At 37.2% G+C, this 18242-nt stretch overlaps 2 protein-coding genes across 5 annotated transcripts in view; one reads left to right on the top strand and one right to left on the bottom strand.

The window, feature by feature from the left end:
- Nucleotides 1-422: 422 nt before the first annotated feature.
- On the top strand, nucleotides 423-4736 carry fadd (Fas (tnfrsf6)-associated via death domain). The gene is made up of 2 exons (XM_063012844.1): nucleotides 423-957; nucleotides 3782-4736. Exons 1-2 carry the CDS (start codon nucleotides 666-668, stop codon nucleotides 4060-4062), a joined length of 573 nt encoding a protein of 190 aa, XP_062868914.1. The 5' UTR covers nucleotides 423-665; the 3' UTR covers nucleotides 4063-4736.
- Nucleotides 4737-11010: 6274 nt separating this feature from the next.
- Nucleotides 11011-18242, bottom strand: part of pacsin3 (protein kinase C and casein kinase substrate in neurons 3) — a 40963-nt gene continuing 33731 nt past the window's right edge. For 2 of the 4 annotated variants that reach the window (XM_063012824.1, XM_063012825.1), the window contains exons 9-10: nucleotides 16722-16882; nucleotides 11011-13471 (exon numbers count right to left, since the gene is read on the bottom strand). In XM_063012824.1, coding sequence (XP_062868894.1) covers nucleotides 13356-13471; nucleotides 16722-16882 — 277 coding nt within the window. In that variant the 3' untranslated portion in view covers nucleotides 11011-13355. The remainder of the gene's footprint in view (nucleotides 13472-16721; nucleotides 16883-18242) is intronic. The other 2 variants (XM_063012826.1, XM_063012827.1) reach the window with 2 other exon arrangements.

The raw sequence follows: 18242 nt of genomic DNA, 5'->3' as shown, positions 1-18242 counted from the left end.
TTGAATAAAGGCGTCTGCTAAATGATGAAAATGTAAATGAGAGGTACAGATCCTGTGCATAGCCCTGTTTAATTTATAAAGCTAATGTATATATTTACTTTATTTAATCTTGACCAAAGGCTTAACTTATTGGGCTCAGCATTGCAATAGTTGCTGAATGGGCAATAGTATTTTGGACAATATTCAGGTTGTTATGGTATCCATGCTAACACAGAGCAAATGAATGTGTCTGATCCACTCATACCAGCACAACACACACTAACATACCACCACCATGTCAGTGTCACTGCAGTGCTGAGAATCATTCACCACCTAAATAATACCAAGTGGCCACGTTTTTTGACGTGTTGTGAATGGAGCAGAGATATTAGGTGTACTGTGTCTTTAAATCGTGAGTAAGGTGATGAAGCAACGAAAGAGGAAGTTCCCGCAAGTTTCGGTTTGAATGGCCAGTAACCGTCTTAAAACAACTAACAAACAAGTCTTAAAACGAGTAAAGTTAAATTATTCGTGTCTTTTTTTTATACATGAAGAACTGTTGACTGTTTAGTTCGAACCAGCGGCATTCAAAACGAAATCGAAATTCAACGTCGGAAAGGGAATGTCGGATATCTGCCTGTAAGCAGATTCGCTCCGCTGGTTAAACTGCACCGCTCTCTGACAGTATGGACCGATTTAAATTTATGCTGTTGGAAATATCCGACAGACTGAGCCAGGACAACGTGGCTAAATTAAAATTCCTGTGTGGAGGTCGGATTGGGAAGAAGAAAAGTGAGCAGATATCTTCTGGGATTCATCTGTTTGAGTGTTTAATAGAGAGAGCCGAGATCGGGCCTCAAAACACCGAGCTGCTGAGAGAACTTCTCACCAACATCGGACAGCAGGTTCTGCTGGATCTAGTCGATCAGTATGAAGGGGAACCGATGTGTACTGAGGCCCCGAAACGAGAAGAACAAGGTTCGTACTTCTACCGCCTCCTAACAGCAAAAATGTGTACAGTTTACAGCTGACTTTTCGAATTAGATTTCTTTTAGCAGTGTTTTTGGAGTTCTAGATTTCACCTGTGTCAATGTACAAAGTCCTACAGTAACATTTAAAATTTATTTAATGTCATTTTACTTTGTGGCATGGCCTTATAATTGTGCCCACATAAATAGGGCTAGTTTGACTGCACTTAGCGATTGACCTATATAGTCAAAATCCTCTATCACCTATACTTAAATTGTTTTTGTGGAGTATGCGTAACTTTTGTGGAGTATGCGTAACTTTTGTGGAGTATGAGTAACTTTTGTGGAGTATGCGTAACTTTTGTGGAGTATGAGTAACTTTTGTGGAGTATGAGTATACTTATATTGTTTTTGTGGAGTATGCGTAACTTTTGTGGAGTATGAGTAACTTTTGTGGAGTATGAGTATACTTATATTGTTTTTGTGGAGTATGAGTAACTTTTGTGGAGTATGAGTAACTTTTGTGGAGTATGCGTAACTTTTGTGGAGTATGAGTAACTTTTGTGGAGTATGAGTATACTTATATTGTTTTTGTGGAGTATGCGTAACTTTTGTGGAGTATGAGTATACTTACATTGTTTTTGTGGAGTACTTTTGTGGAGTATGAGTAACTTTTGTGGAGTATGAGTATACTTACATTGTTTTTGTGGAGTACTTTTGTGGAGTATGAGTAACTTTTGTGGAGTATGCGTAACTTTTGTGGCATATGAGTATACTTTGTTTTTGTGGAGTACTTTTGTGGAGTATGAGTAACTTTTGTGGAGTATGAGTAACTTTTGTGGAGTATGAGTACTTTTATTGTTTTTGTGGAGTACTTTTGTGGATTATGAGTAACTTTTGTGGAGTATGAGTATACTTTTATTGTTTTTGTGGAGTATGAGTAACTTTTGTGGAGTATGAGTAACTTTTGTGGAGTATGAGTATACTTATATTGTTTTTGTGGAGTATGAGTAACTTTTGTGGAGTATGAGTAACTTTTGTGGAGTATGAGTAACTTTTGTGGAGTATGAGTATACTTATATTGTTTTTGTGGAGTATGAGTAACTTTTGTGGAGTATGAGTAACTTTTGTGGAGTATGAGTATACTTATATTGTTTTTGTGGAGTATGAGTAACTTTTGTGGAGTATGAGTAACTTTTGTGGAGTATGAGTAACTTTTGTGGAGTATGAGTATACTTATATTGTTTTTGTGGAGTATGAGTAACTTTTGTGGAGTATGAGTAACTTTTGTGGAGTATGAGTATACTTACAGTATACTTGTGAGTATACTTAGATTGTTTTTGTGGAGTACTTTTGTGGAGTATGAGTAACATCACTCATATTAAATTTTAGTTTATGTTTACTATAATACAGTTTTTTTATACTGTATTTCATAAGTGCACAGTGTTGCCACTCTACATTTTAAAAATTCCCAAGATCTTGCCACAAAAATTCCAAGATTGTACTAAAAAATCCCAAGTAACTGGAAACGATAAAATTGGAAAGATTTATATAACATATTTTTACAGTTATTCACAAAAACAAAAATCCCAAGTTAACTGACAAAGAAAAAGCAGGATCATTATCAGTATTTATTTATTATTTATTAATTATGATTTTAATGCCATGTTTTACAAACTTTGGTTACAGTAATGAAACTGTGATTACTGGTTACACAAGATTCATCAGTTCACAAGTTTAATGTCAAACACAGTCATGGACAATTTTGTATCTCCAATTCACCTGACTGCATATCTTTTGGAGTGTGGGAGGAAATCGGAGCTCCCGGAGGAAACCCATGCAGACAAAATGCAAACATCACACAGAAAGTCATGTTCTCATGTCCAAAAAAATGGAAGTAAGTAAAGAAGTAAATGTACAGTAGACGTAGAAATGGCCAGCGGTAACCAAAGGTTATTATTTAGTAGTAGTATGCTTTGTCATCCTCATTTATGACTGTAGATCATAAAATTGCATGCAGATTTGAATTGCTTGAGTGCAGATTAAAATCCCAAGATTACTTGGCAAAATCCCCAAATCCTAAGATCTTGGATAAAGGAGTGGCAACACTGTAAGTGCCAGTACTAAGTTAGGTCACTCTAGGTTACCTAGCATACAGAAACGGGCCATATGGGTAGAGCATGAAACAGAACAGTGCAGACCGTTCATTGGTTAAATGTAATTGTCACAGAATGCTGCTGAAGTGAGAAGTGAAGAGCAAATCTGAGCGCAGTTTAATGTACTAGTTGAATCTCAGCTGTGCCATTGGCCTAGCCAGGTCGAAGAGACACAGTTGTCCTCGTCTAAGGAAGGAAGATCAACTGTGTTCCTCACTGCTGCTACAAATACAACCTCTGCTGGTTGATCAGGGCACCACTGACGTGATTATGGAATATGACGAATTGTTAGTGCACATTTCAAGACCCACATCTCTTAACAATGAAAAAATGTTATAACTGTTAGCCAGTGTAGATACAATTAATAAAAGTTAACCAGTGTCGTTAGTATTTATTAGCTGTATTTGGTTTATCTAAGGGTGGCACCATGGTGCAATGGGTAGTGCTGTCACCTCACAAGAAGTCAGGCCAATTTGAGCTACTAAAAATTACTCTAAGTTTGTGTGTGTGAGAATGTATGGCTGTATGTGTCTGTTCTGTGATGGACTGGTGAACTGTCGAACTGTCTGCAGTGCCCAGTGATTCATACCTGTCGTGACCTCGACCAGAATACAGTGGTGGTAAAAACAGAGAGTGAATGATTTATCACACATTTATGTTTGTGTCTTTCAATTCTAGAAAAAATCAACCAGGCAACAGAACTAATAGTCCAGCACATGGGGAAGAAGTGGCTTCAGTATGGACGGAAACTGGGCATCAGTGAGGTGAAGCTGGAGGGCATACAAGAGAAACATCCTCGCAATTTGGAAGAACAAGTGCGGGAACTCTTCAAAGAGTGGAGCAAGATGCGCAAAGCAGAAGCCAAAGTTAATGAACTGATCGCGGCCCTCCGAGCTTGTGATCTGAACTTCACTGCTGATGTTGTGGAGAAAAAACTTCAGAACCCCAGTAAAGCCTAAACATGTCTAAAATATGACCTTACATATGTGAATTCTCATATTTTCTCTTGTTTACAGGCCTTAATTTGAATTGTTGATACACATGTATGTTCAATATTCAGTTTCTCTTGTTTTGCCAAGAATATTGCTAAGTGCACTTTGACTTTATTAAATTGATATATTTGGGGGACTTTAATTTTTGGAAAGCTTCTTTCAGCCCTCTCAGGTCTGCAGAAACATTTCTGTGTTATGATTGTATGTGAACTGTGAATTAGTGTATGCTGTTTTCAAATGGTACTTTTATGATTTTATTACTGGTAAATTATAATTTAGATTAATATAATAAATTCTATAAAGTCAAAAGTCAAACTTCCGTTTGACACCTACGGAGCACGTCCTCCAAAAAATATGTGTTGTATATGATGTTCAGATATTATCTAGTGATCTAGAGATGGGGGGATTGCATTGGCCATAGACTGAAATCAGCCAATATTTGTTCAATTATGGTGATCTGTAAAATCCTCTCCACACACATGCACACACTTTGTTCATGTGAATATCCATCTAACATGACTGCTAAAAACACACACACTGGTTTAAACCAGACTATTTAAAAGTGTTTATTGATTTATTCATCAGTTTCTACTGTAAAGCTGTCAATATTTTAAGGCATTAATAAAATTCTAGCATCTCTAGTACAGCATCATTGTTAACAAATCATTCATAACCAGATTTAGTGTCTTTTGCCTGGGTAGTTAAGTATTGTAATTAACCAACTTTTTAGTGTTGTGTTGCCCGATTTGCTTTTTGTCTTTAGTGGACATTCTTTACTGTAATTTACTGTTAAAACAGAACAATTTTACACATTTTTAAGTGGAGATTTTATTTTTATGTTATATTTAAAATAGTAAATAAAAGAAATAATTCTGCAGTAACAAAACAGAAAATTAAATTAAAAATATGTTTTACAATAGGAGAAATAAAGTGAGATGTAACCTTGAATGCCAAAAAAAACAAAACAATTATATATCTAAAAAAATTAAAATACTGTGTTGCTTGGGTGGTGCAGTGGTCTGATGCACTTGCCTATCACGCTTGAGTTCTCGAGCTTTAATGTTTGAATCTCAGCTGTGCTATTGACCCCAACAGCGACAATGGGCCCACCCTTAGGGAAGGAAAGCAATGAGGTTCTTCATTACTGCTGCAATTGAGGCCTTTGCTGGCTAGTTGCCTGCTTAAGAGATCTGTAATTAACAGACAGCAGTGTGTTACTCTTCATATGAGATGCTGCTCTTTGTTGCAAATGGCAGAGGAACTAGAAAGAAAAAAAATAGAATGTTGTGCTATATGTTATGAGTTAATGTGAATAATGCTTTCAAATTATTATTGTCTGCAGTTTATGGAAGACTTAAAACTCTTGTTCAGATGTTTCTAACAACTGGGATTTAAACTTGAAATCTACTGTGCTGTGTACAGTATGTGTATGTGCAAAGTTCATACGCTTGTATTAATTCACACTTGTCTTGGGATTTCAATAATTTCACCATTTTTTCTGTTTTCCTTTTTTGATTTTTGTGAAAAAGCTTACTCAAACATTTACATTTGCAGCATTTGCTAGATGCTTTATGATGGAATACAATTGGAGCTATTGAGGGTTAAATGCCTTGCTCAGGGACCTACCAGTGGCAACTTAGCTGGGGCTTGACCAAACAACCTTTTGATTACTGGTCCAGCTGCAAAAACCATTACTAGTAATTTCAGGACTCTCCCTCGTGTGTAAAAATGAGTATTTTAGACTGTACTTTTATAGAAATACATTCTGAATGTACCAACCATCTGAGTTATGTGTGTACCAGTGTATTTGAGAATGGATGCCAGGAATGCTTGTAGTATTGTTACTAAGTACATTATGTACCAATGCATAGGTGTGCCCTCATGTTTGAGTTATGACTGTTAAGTAGAGACTTGAAGAAATAGCAGTTAGTTTAGTTTAGTTTATTTATTTTTTTCATACCATTCATACCATTACATTTAAAGGGTACAGAAACTTAACTTTGCATACCCTTATAAAAAACAGTTTAGGATGGCTTGGTTCAAATCAAACAACTACTGACGTTTGTTTTAGCAGTGTGTTACTCAACCATGAATAACCTAACATGTTTTAGGATCTTTGCAGGCTGGTCACTCCGGGGTAGATTTACCACTGTTTTAGGTTGCATTAATTTGTAGATAAACAGAGTAACATATTGTTCCACATTTTTTAGATCTGGGATGTCTCTAGCTCATGACATAGTGCTTCTGTGGAAACTTTAAAGGGACTTTTTTATAGTAAGGGTTAAGTTGGTTGAAATCTATATCATACATGGCGGACTTGTGCAGTCACTTGTAATCTCACGGTTGGACTACTGCAACTCCCTCCTGGCAGGGGCTCCTATGTCCACTATTAAACCCTTGCAGCTCATTCAAAATGCAAACTCGCCTGTTTTTTAACCAACCTAAACACTGCCACATCACCCCACTGCAGCGTTCTCTTCACTGGCTTCCTGTAGCTGCACGCATTCAGTTTAAAACACTGATGCTCACCTACAAAGCCAAAAATGGACCAGCCCCAAGCTACCTTTGTGGTCTAATCAAACCCCGCTCTGTACCACCCAACCTCCGAGCCACTAGTCTCGCCCGACTTGATCCTCCACCCAGGACTCAAGGAAGACACGCGGAGGAACGAACTTCCTCTGTCTGTCTGAACATCTGAGTCTCTTGCTGTCTTAAAAAAATGATTAAAAACCTTCATCACCTCTTTACTAAGCAATTAAACTGACTTGTACTTACTAACACTCTTATTCATTTCTTTCCAAACAAACGTTGGTTCTATCAAGGTTTTAGCAGATTTGTGTTCTTGGACTGTTGTTTACTAGGTAATATTTACTATGGAAGCATTCTGTAAGTCGCTCTGTCTGCTAAATGCCAAAAATGTAAATGTATCCGCTCAGGTGGCGCAGCGGTAAAGCACACGCTGTTCACCAGAGCTGAGATCTTGAATACTTCGTATCGAATCTCGGCTCTGCCTTGCCGGCTGGGGCTGAGTGGCTACATGAACAACGATTGGCCTGTTGTTCAGATGAGGGGCGGGACTAAGCCGGAGGGGGACTCTCTCTCAAACTAGTGCGATTACGACCTCTGCTGGCTGGTTGGTGGCGCTTGCATGGAGATGGGAAGGAGTGCGGTGGAGGGTGTGGCTCTCCGTACACAGCACTGCACTGCACTCGTGAAGTGTAGGTGATAAGACGGTCGATTGCTGTGCAGGTGTCGGAGGAGGCGTGGAGCAGCCTCGTCCTCCCCAATCAGGAGCAGGGACCAGCATTAGTGAGAGGATGATTGACGGGACGAAATTGGATGCACTAAAGTGGGAGGAAAAAGGGGTAAAATGTTTTTTTTTTTTTTATATATATACATATGTAAATGTAAATGACTGAAATCAAGCCTGAGAAGCCTTTAAGAAGTGACCAAATGGGCAATTTTTATGGGGATTAGAATAAATAACTTGGTTTCTAAATTTTGTTTTACAAATCTTGTTTTATCATCAGGAATCATCTACCCATCAAATAAAAAATATCTGAAAAGATATCATTTATAAAATTTAAAAAGTATTAAAAAACATAAAAACTATTCTAATATTAAAGCGTCCATTGGCTCACAGTGTCCTTAGTGCATGACCATTAGCCAATCACAGAAATGCTGCCTCTCTTAAGATAAACAGTAATCACAACCACAGGGTAAGTAAATGAAACATTAGTAATTAGTGCAAAATTGAGAAAGCGTCAAAAAGCGCAATGAAAGTGCGTGAGAAATAAAACTACACTTGTTTGGCGGTTGAAGTGAGGAACAGCGTGGCCAAAATGCCGAAAAGGTATTTTTTAAAGTTCATTAGCTAGCTTGCTAAATTAGCCAGTTCGTTCAGTCTGTCGTTTGAATAGAGGCTATCGGCCCCGTCTCAAATGATGCCTATTCCCTACGTACGGTACTACTTAAAATAGCAAACAATTTAGTTAACAGTCATTAGATGTTAAATATGAAGTCATATAAACTGTTGCTAAATACAAATGACTATAGATTATACTAATTGTGCACTATTTGGGTGGAAGTTATGCCATTTCATGACAAACATAGTGCACTACATAGAGCGGGTGAAGTCATTTGAGACGGTGCCATTAGTCTCTGCTCCTCAGAAAAAGTAAACACTGCCCTGGCCACTGCATGTAAAATAAAACAGCAAAACGCAACTAAAGAGTTTTATTCAGGATGTAAATAAACATTGTCAATATTCAAATTCATCAAGAACAGACACATGAGCAAGTTGTTACCTAATTATTTGGAGGATTTAATGCTCATGCTCACAAAGAGAGACATTTCTATTCGGATTGCGGAGAAAAGTAGCCTGTTCAGAAATCTACACCTCGAATAAGGTATATGTATTGTTGTTCAATTACTTGTTAATTGTGTACTTGTTCTACAATATTGTCTCCGTGAGAGTAGTACACTGGTGTTTCCTTTGCTTTTATAGCCTAGTAACACCTTAGTTTCAGCTTCTGGTAGGTTTTATACCGACTTTGGGATGGATGTTTTTGCTGGACCTGGCAACCCTGTTTGCAAACTAAGGTTAGAATAGCCGTGTGGTGTCAATGCCTAGCAAACTAGTTCACAGCTGAGAGACTGACTAAAACCCAAATAACTCATAAACCATAACTATAATTATTATAAACGATATACAACAAAGACATGAGCACTGTGTGCAGTACTCTAACTATACGAATACATTACAGCTGTGTTAATATCTAAGCTCAACAACACCGGTATTCGTTAGCTTAGTCGCTAGTGTTAGCTGCTAAGCTAATTGCCGTGATTTCTGTTTCTAAACGCACTCTGTATTTATAACTCTATCATATTTATATTGTGATACATTATAAGTAGCTGCTCTCAGTAGGGTTGCAGACAAATTCAGATGTTTAAAGCGGTCAGATTTATTGTTTCTGGATGCTTTACTTTCTCCTCACTTCTGAGGTAAACATTATCATCATGGCATAATTGTGCTTGCTGGGTGAATACATATGTATTTTTTAATAATGACCGAACATATGTGTCCTTGTTAATTTAAAATAAAATATATACAGATCTGTTAACATTTATAAGCACAAAGTCAAAAGAAAAGAGCGTTTATTCATCAAAATACAAATACGCTGAATGCGAGCCTCACTACGCATGCTCCGATTCACCAAACTTACGTTATTAGCGTAGTTCGTGAATTTACGTAAGGTGCGCAAAGTGCTCGTACCTTGTGTAGGTATAATTTACACTGTAATTTCCATAAAATTTGCCCTATTTCTGTATGTGCAAAGTATTCAAAACATTCTTCTGTTAATCATCTGTCAGAAATTTTTTAAATATAAGCTCTAAAAGAAAGTTATATAATACGAAAACAAAATTTTCTCCTTTACTGCACTTTTTTGGCTTACAAAAAAGTACACAACATTATTACTGGAGAAAAAATGTTTTAAAACTTATTATTTTGTATTTCTTTTTTTTATTACTTCTGCTGTAAAAGATCCCCACACCGCGCTCTCCTCTCTCGGCCACTGCTACATGTGTTTGGTCTCTGAGTGCCACTTATGCCTAGTTCACACCACACGACTTTTGCCCAGATTTTCGCTCAGCGACTGGTTTATATCATAATACACCGGCACACACACACAAGATTTACAGTATTTCTGACCTCATTGTTCTGTACAAAACACCAACGTTGCATTGCAAGAATATTTATTAACCTCCAACTCACTATAGAGCAATCCAAGCAAAATCCACTAAGATTCATTTGTTTTTTCTCTTTGTTTTTACGCACACAAACTTTGATCGCTCGCTACTTGTTGACATGCATGTTTGGGCGTGGTATCATTAAACCTTTTGTGACTTCTCGCGTTTGTTTTTTTGACAAGACGATAATTGGGAGACCGGAGAAGCTCGCCTGCGATTCCAGTTGGTGATAGATGGTGTAGTGTGAAAAACCCCCTATCGCCGATCCGTCGTGTAGTGTGAAATACACACCGACTGAAAAGACTCCCGAGTGCAAGAGATTGTCATGTAGTGTGAACTGCACAGCGACCTGGCAAATCAGAAAGTCGTGTAGTGTGAATTAGTAGGAGGGGAGGAGTGAGGTGAGCATGTAAGATGTGAGATAAGCTGCTACATCTGTACAGATATGCTCTCTACTTTCTAATAGAAGGGAGGAACGTACTGAATGTAGTTGAGAAAAACTAAAACTGAAGTATTGGTCCAATTCCAATACCAACCGTATCGATAAAATCGATATTTGGATAAATCCGCCCACCCCTACAAATAATGACACTTTTTCACACGAGGTAGCGTGTTAACACAGTTAGTTAACTGCTAAATATATTTGTAGCTAGCTGCTCTCAGCAATTCAAGTAAAACTGTTTGAAAACTGTAATTTCCTTCTTTTTTGGGAAGTAGTCAGTAGTCTTGTGTTTCTTTTAAGTTACCAGCTTGCTGAGTGACCACTGGTTTAGTGATTATCTAGCTTGTCATCTCCAGGCGAGCTTAAGCTTATTTGTTGCTAGTCACTGGAGTTGGCTTGTTGGGTAGGTACTTTTTTTTACAGAAGTCCCATGTGATTAGTTTTGTTTAGTTAGCTAAGTAAATCTTCCAGCCTGGATAGGTGGATCTGAACCCTCCTAAAAGAAGCCATAATGTGTCCCAGGTTAAATATAAACTTATTAGATTCCTGTCAGATTTTGATATTGTACCTGTATAAAAAAAAAATCATGCACAGAGTACAAATGGTCACCAAAGCTAACCAAATGTTTCCAGTTTATTTGGACTTTTACACTGATTAGTATAGATTAATAACTGTAGTTTAAGGTAAATCCATGTTCCAAGTTGTGCATGTATGAGACATGAAAATTAGAATATTTATATTTATTTCAATTCACTCTGTCGATACAGTCAGAAAACATTATATATACACAAACACATGCTCTGCTCTTAGTTTTTCTGCTCTGCTCTTAGTACAATTAGAGATATAACTAAAAGAGCTATATGACAGGAATTCCCCATTCCAAACATAAAAAATTGTAGACGTCAGATTCAAAACAGTTAAAAAAAAAAAAAAAAAACCTTTTCCCAATTTGATCAGTAATTTATCTGTACTGTACAAATCCTATAATTTATGAAAATGAAGCATAAATGAAAGATTATAAAGCAGTCAATGTTCTGAGCAGTTCTAAGGCGGCATGTCTTGTTTCTTTGACTCATAACCAGCATCTAAAACAAATGTACAGCCTAACTGTTATTGACTGAAGCTGCATTTACAAGGACATTTTCAGCATCCTCTAAAAATGTACAGTTGGGTGGCACTAGTCTAATGCATTATCCCACCCACAACAAGTCTGAGTCTCAGTGTTAGCACAGGGCTCAAATTAAAGATGAACATGAGAGCAAAGTCTGTTCCTTTTTACATGGAGGTTGTAAATGATTTCAGTGAGAATGGTAAATGATATGCCGATAGACCACACTCACTAGTCGATTCTAAGATGTGTCTTGATTATTTCCACTTAGAATTCTTTATTGATGCACAAATCATTATAATCAAATCTTTAAATGTTTAATAGAAGACTTGATAGTAATACTCTGGTCCAAATGTTAGAAGTGACTGGTGAAAGAGTAACACTAAATGGTCATGAAACTAGCAAGACTAAAGTACTAAACAGATCGTTAGTGCAGTAGTATGTGATTTATGACACTGCTCACCAGACTGGCTGCTGACGTTTTCTTAGTATTTTGATTGACTAGTTAATTAATATTCATGATCATCAGTTAAAACAGTACTGAAAAACACTTAAAAAAGGTTTTATCAGATTTTAATGCAACGTTAGCCAAGTTTTGATTCTCAGTGCTGCGTGTAAATTGTATTACTTGCTATTTTTGATTTTTATAAGAATTGTTGGTAACCAAATAGGACTTTAATACAAAAATATATTCTGGCTTTGATTCCTCAGAGTTGTATTTAAAAGGCATCTTAAATTAAATGGCTTTTCTGAAAGAGCTGCAGCAGCTTGGACACACCTAGTTTTTGATTACACAGTGTTACCTATTTAGATTTACCACTAAAAAAGTCGCACTGTAGAGAAATGCAATGAAATATGAATATCAAATAAATCATGCCTAATGATTTTCATCACTCCAGTCATGTGTTTAAAAGTAAGAATTAAAAAAACAACTTCGAGCAAACGTTATGGCACACAGCAACATCAATTATTGTCTCTAAGGAGTTTTACATGTTATCACCATGTTTGTGTGGGTTTCTTCTGGGTATTCCATATTCATACCACCTACCCAAAACAAGCTGAAGAAAAAATATGTGACAGGAAATTCAAACATTGTAAAATGTTTCATTTATGCATTTTACTGAATGACTAAATATTACTGACAATATGCTCTGTCTTCTGTTCCCATAGAGTGCACAAGTACAGACAAGCCTATGCTCATGTCTGGCTTTGTCCTAAACCACAATACTATTGTACCAAATAGGCTTCAACTGACAAATAAATACACAATCATTGCCAATTGCATTTAAACAAGTAGCTATAGATATGTATGTCATTTGAGAGGATAGTTTATATGTAATTTAGAGATAAAAATCTCCAGTCACAATCATTCCTGGAAGAAACCATCATCATGCAACAATAAACTTTTTGATGGATGCTGAAAATTCCTTGTAAATGCAGCCCAAAATCCAAGAAAAACAGAAACATTTATATATAATTTTTTGAACATTTTAAAACCCAAATACAAAGAAAAGCAAATGCAACTTGATCTGGTCAAAATAAATACTTGCTCTTTGTTATACAAGTCTGTAGAAAAAATAACTGTAAAGAACAGTACATTAATTTTTTTAACTTTAGACACATCCCTTGAGTATATCTGACGAATATAATTACCACCACTTTTAGACAACACGACTGTTATTATACCAGCGATCGTATCAGTGGTGATGGTAATGTTAAATCATCTTCTCTGCTATGTTTCGGTCACTGGGATCTTCCAGTCAAGGCACTGTAACTGTGGGTCTGTCACAAAGCAGGATCAAGGCTTAACTGATGTGAACTTTGCAAATGGTGGATCCTGTGTAAATATAGTGATGGTTGGCAGGGCCACTGGCTTCTAGCAAGCGCTGCTGGCACAGTTCAGTTTTGTTTAATGATGGAATGGCCTTCATGAGGAAGACGGTTGGTTATGTTGGGTCATCAGGAGTCAATGACCTGGATGTAGTTAGCAGGGTAGAGACCCACCTCGCCAGTGTCCAGCTGCCCTTTACACCAGCCCTGCTCATCCTCCTCTCCCAGCTTTATCAACTCATCACCTGTTCAGCACACAATAGCAAACCAATCATTCAACATCAAATCAAACTGACCTTTTTTATTGTGGTCATGACAGGCTGCATACTTTTTCTTTAAAAAAAAAAAACTAAATTATATAAATACTTTTTCTATGATTATTTAAATGCAACAAAGTTTCCCCACTTAGCTATTACTGCAAATATACGTACATTAAAGGAGAATTTATTTAGGTGTGGCAGAAGACACAGTAAATCTAAATACTCAATGCTATCATCACCTCAGTATGACACTGTTACAAAACATTTATGAGTCTCACAAATAAGTTTAAGTATCTCAGCCACTTTCACTGCTAACAGGCATATAAAATCAAATAAAAAATAAATATGTTATATGCTGTCATCTTTGAGGCAAGACTGTCCTAGACTGTGCTGTTTTATTATGACTGTACCCCTGTACAACAAGTAAAGCCCATAAAGTTATGATTTGATGAGTGTGGTCTAGGGAACTGTGGTCTAAACTCAACCCTATTAAAACCCCCTGGGATTTCGGTCCAAAATTTGGTACATAGATTGCAATCCAGCCTCTTATCTAATATCTAACATCAGTGTCTGACCTCAATTACCACAAATACTCTTTTGACTAAACAAACACAAATTTCCAAGGAACCCTAACCACCAAGTTACTGCAAATGTTTAGCAGCTTATTGTATTTACTGATTAGGATGACAAGATTTTTAAAACCAAAATTCCATGCGTTAATTAAATAAATCCTACAGTCGTTTGATATTTACATTCTAGATGGTTGAAAGACTAAGTTCCTATTGCCACCACCAGATGGCAGATGTGGCATTAGAATAGAGTTCTTACAGGATCCTTGTTTACTAGAACTGATGATGCAGTCATCACGTGAATAAGGAGGATCATAACTACACTGGATCCTCGGTAGGATATGAATGACACTAAATATTAAAACAACAGAAAGCTGTGGATCTGCTTTCTCAGCCTTTCCCCCATCTCCATCCAGTTTTATCTTTTTATAATTCTGCAGATATGCACTAGGCTAGCCAATAAAACAAATACAGTAGTACCTTGTAACTCAACGTCCCTTAAACTCAAAATCTTCTGAAACTTAAATTTGTAAAATGTCATCTGCATTTGTGTGGAATAACCATCAGATCCACTCCAAAAGCGTCCACATCTGTGTGTTTATCTGAATTTTTCTCCTGTTTCACTTTTAAACTTGTGTTACAGCTCGAGGTTCTGAGAAATTGTAAGAATCAGCTTTTTATTTCAGTGTTTTTATATTATATTTGTGTTATTTTCAGTTCATACGTGTAAAAAACAACCGCATTATTTGACATTAGCCTAAAATATATGCAAGTCCACGGGACCATGGAATGCATTAACAGGTTTCCCATGCATCCTTACGGGGAAAAAATACCTTGAAACTCGACGCTTTTTAAAGTCAATGCCAGTCCCAGAACCAATTGACGTTCAAGGTGTTTCAAGGTACCACTGTATAATGTAGGACATAAGAACTGTGTTGTAAATGCATTTTGGATTACAGAGTAAAGAGTAAACTTTGTTGTTTAACAAAATGTTCATTCTCCAATTTTTTTTTTACAAATTAATGAACATATTTCAAAACAAGAAGTTGTTCTAGACTACTTCCAGCTATAACAGCCTCTGCTCTTCTAAAATGTCTTTTTGTAAGATTTTACAGTGCTTTTCAGGGAATGTGTCAATTTGTAAAGCTAGGCAGTGACGATGGAGAGCCTGATTCACAAGAGCCATTCCAATTCAACCTAAAGATGTTCAGTGCTGTTAGGGTCAGTTCTCAGTAGAGATGCATGAGTACCGATACTGGTATCGGGTATTTGCCCGATACCGCGCTCATTAACTTGTACTCGTACTCGCAAACGAGGCTCCGATACTAAACATCCGATACCGCGTGCCTAGTGCACGTTGCTGCGTTATGCCTGGTTCACACTACACGATCTTTGCCCTGATTTTCGCTCGGCGACTGGTTAAAACTCGGCTCTCGATCGCTAAGTGTGAACTATCCAACTGATCTGGTGAGATGTGCGACATGTCGAACAGCCAATGAGAACACAGGATACGGTGTGAGGGGAAACGCAGGAGAGGAGTGTAAACAGGTGGGACAGTGGGATAATATAGTTTATATCAGAATACACCGGCACACAAACACGTTTTACAGTATTTCTGACCTGATCGTTCTCTACAAAACAGAACAAAACACCAACATTGCAAAAATATTTATTAACCTCCAACTCACTACAGAACAATCCATGCTGTTCGTGTTGCCAAATCCACTCAGATTCATTTATTTTTCCTCCTTGATTTCATCACATCAGCGCACAAACACTTTGATCACTCGCTACTTGTTGACGTGCATTTTTGGACGTGGTATCATTAAACTTCTCGTCACTTCTCACGTGTGTTTTTGTTTAAAAAAAAAACCCGGTATTCTAAATAGGTATTGGTATCGGTATCGGCAAGTACAAAAATACATGTACTTGTACTCGGTTGGGAAAAAATGGTATTGATGCATCCCTAGTTCTCAGTGCTGGCTACTGGAGTTTCAAACTCCTCAAATCATGCATTAATGGGACCTTGATATGTACACTGGGGTACAGGCATCCCAAAACAAGAAAGGGCCTTTCCTAAACTGTTGCCACCAAGTGGAAGCATATATTTTATACACCTGTAAGCAATCTCCACTGCCAAAATACCTGAACATGATAATTAGGATAACTTTACACATATATTTAGTTTTGTAGTGTACATATAATATTATTATAATTATTTATCACCACAGAGACTTAAAGCTACATGAGTGGTAAATTTGGTGTCAAATATACTGTATATATATAATTCCCAATTTTGTACTTGCATTAGAAAATATGCAACTCAATGTAATAGCAAGCATTGTAATAACACTGTGTTATCCATTAAAAACAAGTCAACACACCATGCTTGAAGTGTAGTGCTGTAAATCAATATTCCATGGTGCTGATGCCCCTCCTTTACACGCACATAAATCACCCAGAATCACACCAAATCACTCATGCAAGAATTCTGAATCAATGATCTGATCTAAGAAGGGCGTATGTGAAGGCAGGTGATTGTGATAAATCCACCGCTTCGTAACCCTAACGCATGCTCAAACAAAGCTTGCTGTGGGCCAACATGATGCGCTTCTACATGTTTATACATGTGTGTGCCATTAATAAGCATTAGTAGGGATTAATACCTGCTTTAAAGCTCAGCTCATCAGATTCTTGGCCAGTGTAATCATACAGTGCTCTAACTTGCACACCCACTACCTCCTCATCCTCCTCCACTCCATTTGTTGCTACGTATTTCTTAGGGCTCTCTTCATCAGACCAGTCCGACGAGTAGTCTTTGGCAGCTCTGTGTAAAAAAATAAAAAAATAAGAGCATACTGTATATTGGCCCTATTAGAGATGCTGGGGTGTAGTCTTAGTTTTTTTTAATAGAGAATCAACCATTAACAATTATAGGCAGTGCATTGACACAGGGGGGATGAATAAACTAACAGAAACCTTCACTAATATCACAAAGCTATAAAGACTAAGGTCACCCTTTGCCTACAGATCAGCTGTAACCCCATAATTAGTTGTAGGAACAGTGGGATATTCTTCAATAAGTAATTCTTCCATTTCTTTAAGGGATAAAGGGGGATATCTACTTCACAGTCAGCAATACAGAACTTTCAATTAAACTTCAATTCGATTTAAATCTGGTGAGTGGGGAGGCCATAGAAGGCCCTAATTTCATCCTGGTGTACATCTAGGGTGTGTATAATTTTAGCAGACGTGCAGCAGCATCATCAGGAAAGTCTGCATACCATAGAGTGCACTCACAACATTGTGAATCCCTTACCATACTACACAGTTAGCTGCAGATATTGTCTTGAAGGTATGCTTTGGCTTTCTCTAAAAACATCTTTAAGATAAATGGAATGCGGTAAAAGTTTACTCTTAACAAATGTTTGCAAATTACAGGCTCACTATGGGTATACAGTCTGGCAATGCTGTATCATGGAGATACTTGTATAATTGAGTGGATATTTTTTCTGTGTGGCTGAGATAAGTATAAAACTGTTCTGTTATGTACTGTATATCCCTATTAGTGTGATAACTCAAGACATTCCACCAAATTTGGGACACAGATCTGTATATGGCCTCTTTTTGACTGTCAGTGGCTTCATGTTGCCTGAAATCACAAAGTGCTTATTTTCAGAGCACTTTTACAGCGGATGCATGCCGTTAAGGTCAATGTCTGTATTTATGTAGGGTTTCTGTTGTTGTATTCACATCCTGTATACATTATGTTGAAGAAATGAATGAATGCAAACTTTCACCTATTTAAAGTTTATGTTTCAGACAAGAGCATATCAGCCACAAGTATCAGTTATTGGTCTCATTGATTACAAATAATATTTATCAAGCGACCTTTTTTGGATTTGAGAATCTCAAAAGACATGAAACATCTTGGGCACCCAATAAGTTGCATAAGTCAATAGCTGAGACTAATGCCAAGTTCACACTACACGACTTTCCAAGTCGTCAGGTCGCTGCACAGTTCAAACTACACAGCTGGATCTCTTGTAATCGGGAGTCTTTCAAGTCGGTGTGGCTTTCACACTGCACGACTGATCGGCGAGAGCGGGGTTCACACTAGCGTAAAATCAAGTAGGAAAAATTGTGACGGCATGGATTGTTCTATAGTGAGTTGGAGGTTAATAAAT

The sequence above is a fragment of the Trichomycterus rosablanca genome, chromosome 17 (assembly GCF_030014385.1).
Source record: "Trichomycterus rosablanca isolate fTriRos1 chromosome 17, fTriRos1.hap1, whole genome shotgun sequence".
Classification (NCBI taxonomy): Eukaryota; Metazoa; Chordata; class Actinopteri; order Siluriformes; family Trichomycteridae; genus Trichomycterus; species Trichomycterus rosablanca.
The sequence above is the reverse complement of the archived record's forward strand: the minus strand, read 5'-3'. Positions and strand labels throughout refer to the sequence as shown.

What these genes read in the sequence shown, in the direction of transcription:
- fadd (XM_063012844.1), top strand. Translation starts at nt 666, where the DNA reads ATGGACCGATTTAAATTTATGCTGTTGGAAATATCCGACAGACTGAGC. An exon ending in CCCGAAACGAGAAGAACAAG is followed by an intron (nt 958 to 3,781) that starts GTTCGTACTTCT and finishes TTTCAATTCTAG; the next exon opens with AAAAAATCAACCAGGCAACA.